The 3712-nt window shown below is 40.3% G+C and overlaps 1 protein-coding gene across 1 annotated transcript in view; it reads right to left on the bottom strand.

Annotated features, from left to right (window-relative positions):
- LOC103360434 (intersectin-2-like) overlaps nucleotides 1-3712 on the bottom strand; it is a 57358-nt gene that overhangs the window by 20280 nt on the left and 33366 nt on the right. Inside the window, exons 17-18 of the mRNA XM_008286184.1 lie at nucleotides 1744-1824; nucleotides 348-487 (exon numbers count right to left, since the gene is read on the bottom strand). Coding sequence (XP_008284406.1) covers nucleotides 348-487; nucleotides 1744-1824 — 221 coding nt within the window. The remainder of the gene's footprint in view (nucleotides 1-347; nucleotides 488-1743; nucleotides 1825-3712) is intronic.

Below are 3712 nucleotides of genomic sequence, written 5' to 3'. Positions count from 1 at the left end.
CTGGAGGATCTGAGGCGTTCCCAGGCCAGATGAGACATATAATCCATCCAGCAGGTTCTGGGTCTAACCGGGTCTCCTCCCAGGAGAACATGCTTGGAGAACCTCCAAAGGAAGTCTCCTAGGATTCATCCGCATCAGAAGTTCGAACCACTTCCAGCTGAAAGCGACTCTCCGCTGGGCTCCCTCCGGATGTCTGAGCTCCTCTCTGAGACTGAGTCCAGCCACCCTGTGGAGGAAGCTCATCCGGCCACTCAGACCCACGACCTCGTTCTTTCAGTCGCTACCCAGAGCTCATGGATGGATTGTGGACGGCAGATGGAGCCCAGGTGCTGCTCCTTCAGACTCACCTGGCCGCCTCCTCTTCCTCCCTCCTCCTCCTCTCTCGCTCCTCCTCTCGGCGTCTCTGCAGCTCCTTCAGCTTCTCCTCCTTCACTCTGTGCAGATCGTCCAGGACGCTCTGCTGCTTCACCTGCTTCTCCCTCAGCTCCTGAAGCAGCAACACCATGAAGGAGATGTTGAACAAGCAGAGCATCTGTATTCATCAAGCCACAGACAGCAGGGTTCCTCCATCGTCTCAGATTCAGCTCAAAGTTCACTCATTTGGGGCAAAAAAATCAGTTTTGTGAAATATTTTGGCCGAATTATGAGAATCTGCAAATGTTTTCATACATTTTGAAGTGGAATTTCTGTGTTTTCACCCTATAAAACGGCTGTGAAGCCATTTTCAGGGTTCAATATCTCCAGAAATTAAACTCCCGCAAACAGGAAATGTGGTGAGAACACAGAGAGAACAGTTTCCAGTCGACCTAAATGACTGAATGGATCCAACAGAGGACACATTTTTATTTACTGGCCTTTGAAAATAGAAGTATTGTGGCCCCAGAATAATATTTTATCAACTGTTGAGGCTCTGACTTCAGTAGAGTCAGATGTTGGTGTTGCAGGTTATGACAAGACACGGTTCCAGGTTTTAGATATTTTGAATTGAATGACTCCAAATTTTAACTTAAAACCTCTGAAAATGTATTCATAATTTGTCTAAGATACGATTAAAAATGACTTGAAATGTCTCCAAAACTACTCAACTGTGTCACAAAATGGAAACAATGAAGAATTATTGGACCTTGGAAATGAAAAAAAGTGTAAAAAGTGCCAAGAAGAGGTTCCAGTGTTTTGATATTTTAACTTGAAAACTGACTAAAATAGCTGAAAATCTGTCAAAAATGAGACAAAGATCGTCCAAAATGATTTGAAACTTGAAAAAATGACCTAAATTTGTTGGAATTGACTTAAAACATCGACTAAAAACATCAGTAGAATTTGATTTCTTGCAGGACGAGGTTCCATTTTTGTGCTATTTTGACAAAAATGAGCAACAAATGCTTCATTTCTGAACAAAATCTGAGACATGTTTCCTGAATTCTGTTTGATTTGACACAAACTCACCTGACGTGGAGGGTTTTAAAAGCAGTTTCTGCATCTTTAAAAGGAACTGAACACATGCAAAACTAAGAGGAACATGCAGAAACGTACACGTGCAACAAGAAAAGACCATTTATGTCGTTAAACAAAGAGAAACCGTGCAGGTTCGGAGTGTGTTTTGCCTTCAGGCCACTTCCTGTTTACACTGAAAACACAGACACAGGACCAGAACTGGAGTCCGATAATGAGTCGAAAGAAAAATGGGTGGATGAAAAGAAGATGAAGCTGGTGGAGAAGATCAGAGAAGGAAGGCAGGACAACCTTGATGAGGAGGAAGAGCTGAGTGAGGCAGGCCAGCAGAGACAGAAGGCCTCTCAGGACACAGTCGTCCAGATCCCCAAACTGGCAGGAAAACCACAAAACAACGGAGGCGGAAACAGAGAAACAAGACGTAAGAGGGAGGAGGAAAGACAAAATAAAGATGGAAATCAGTGAGAAAACCATCCAGGAAGCAGAAAAAGAGAAGGAGAGACATAAACACGGAGGTTAGAAGCAGTTAGAGGACAAAAGCAGGAGAGAGAAAGCTGCCGTCGTTAACGTCAGGATGGATTGTGAGCAGTCAGGTATCGAGTTATCAGACTCTCTGTCCGCAACAATAGCTCGGTAACGAGGTTCTTCGTCGCCTGAAGGCTGAAACTCTGCGACCAGTTCGACAAGATTTCGCTGCTTTGGGTGTAAAACTGCCTGTTTTCGTTCTGTTCCGGTTAAATCCTGAACCCAGCGACAAAAAATACAAACATAGGCTTTGTGATATTGGTGTAATCCACCTTTAAGTCATGCTGAGGAAACTCAATAATTTAAGAGGTTTTTGTTCTGCGAAGGAATAATCTGACAAAATAAAATAATGAAATTAATTCTAAATCCGTCCAGAATTACACAGAACGTCTCCAAAATGAGACAAAGATTTTCCAAAAAGACCTGAAACAGCTCAAAAATGACTCAAAACGGTCACAAAATGAGTCTTTTGCTCTTTGGAAGAATAATCGGACATTTTGGGAGATCAGATTTCCTGACAGATTAAAAATAAATGAACCTAAATTGACTCAAAATGGTCAAACATAACTATAAACATGTCCAAAGTGACTTAACACCGGTCCTAACTTACTTAGCTTTGTCTAAAATGTTTAGTATTACACAGAATGTGTCTAAAATGAGATAAAAAGACTTCAAACTGGTCAAACATGATTCAAATTTATCCAAAATTACTCAGAACTGTCTCCGAAATTTTGGGAAATTCTTGACAGATGAAAAAAAATGAACCTAATTTGATTGAAAATGGTCAAAAATAAGGATAAACGTGACCAAAATGACTTAGCACTTGTACAAATTTAAGGAACTTTGTTTAAAACATCTTGAAGCTTTTCCAGAATGACGCCAGATTCGTCTAAAATGAGATAAAGATTAGAAATTACTTAAATTTGTCAAAAAAAAAATACTTGAAACATCTATAAAATGACTCAAAATGGCAATAATCTCAGTCTTTTGCTCTTTAAATGAATAACCAGAGATTTTGGTGAATCTGATTTCCTGACAGATTAATAAACAAACCTGATTTTCTTCCCTAAACTCTTCACATAACGAACTCTGCATCACGTTTCCTTCAGTGCTTCTGTCCGATCGTCTCTGCTGAGGCCTGACTGATGATCCACGGCTAATTTAGAAAGCGTTGAGTTCAAAACTCCTCAGAGACGGACATTAAAAGATAATTTCAATTCACATCAAACGGCTGTTTTCTCATTAAAGTGTCTTCCCCTCCGTCGTACTGATTCAGAGAAACGGAGTTCAGCAATGAGCTCGTTTTACACGAATCACTTTAAACCTTCAGTCTGAGTGAAGAGAAACTCAGATATTAGAATGAATGAACATTTAACAAACTGCATCGTCTGCGTGACGTCTCAGGATCACAGACACACTCAGGATTGTTTCTAAGTGTGAGGTTAACGTTTACTGTGGGGACGGACACAGAAAACACTCAGAATCACTCAAAATTAATCCGAAAACAGAAAAAAAAACCTTCCAAAATGCCCAAAACTTGTCAAAAAATGTCTCAGACCTGCCCGAAATTAGTAAAAGATTGTCTGAAATAACCGAAAAATATCCAAAAAGACTCTAAATTCGTCCAAAATGCCTCAAACCTGCCAGAAATTTGCTTTACATTTGCCCTATATTACTGACAAATCGTCCAAAACAACTTAAATCATGTCAAAAATAAATGCAAATCTTCCAAAAT

Source organism: Stegastes partitus, unplaced genomic scaffold (genome assembly GCF_000690725.1).
Source record: "Stegastes partitus isolate 25-593 unplaced genomic scaffold, Stegastes_partitus-1.0.2 Scaffold439, whole genome shotgun sequence".
In the NCBI taxonomy this organism is placed as follows: Eukaryota; Metazoa; Chordata; class Actinopteri; family Pomacentridae; genus Stegastes; species Stegastes partitus.
Note: the sequence above shows the minus strand (reverse complement) of the source record. Positions and strands in the feature narration are given on the sequence as shown.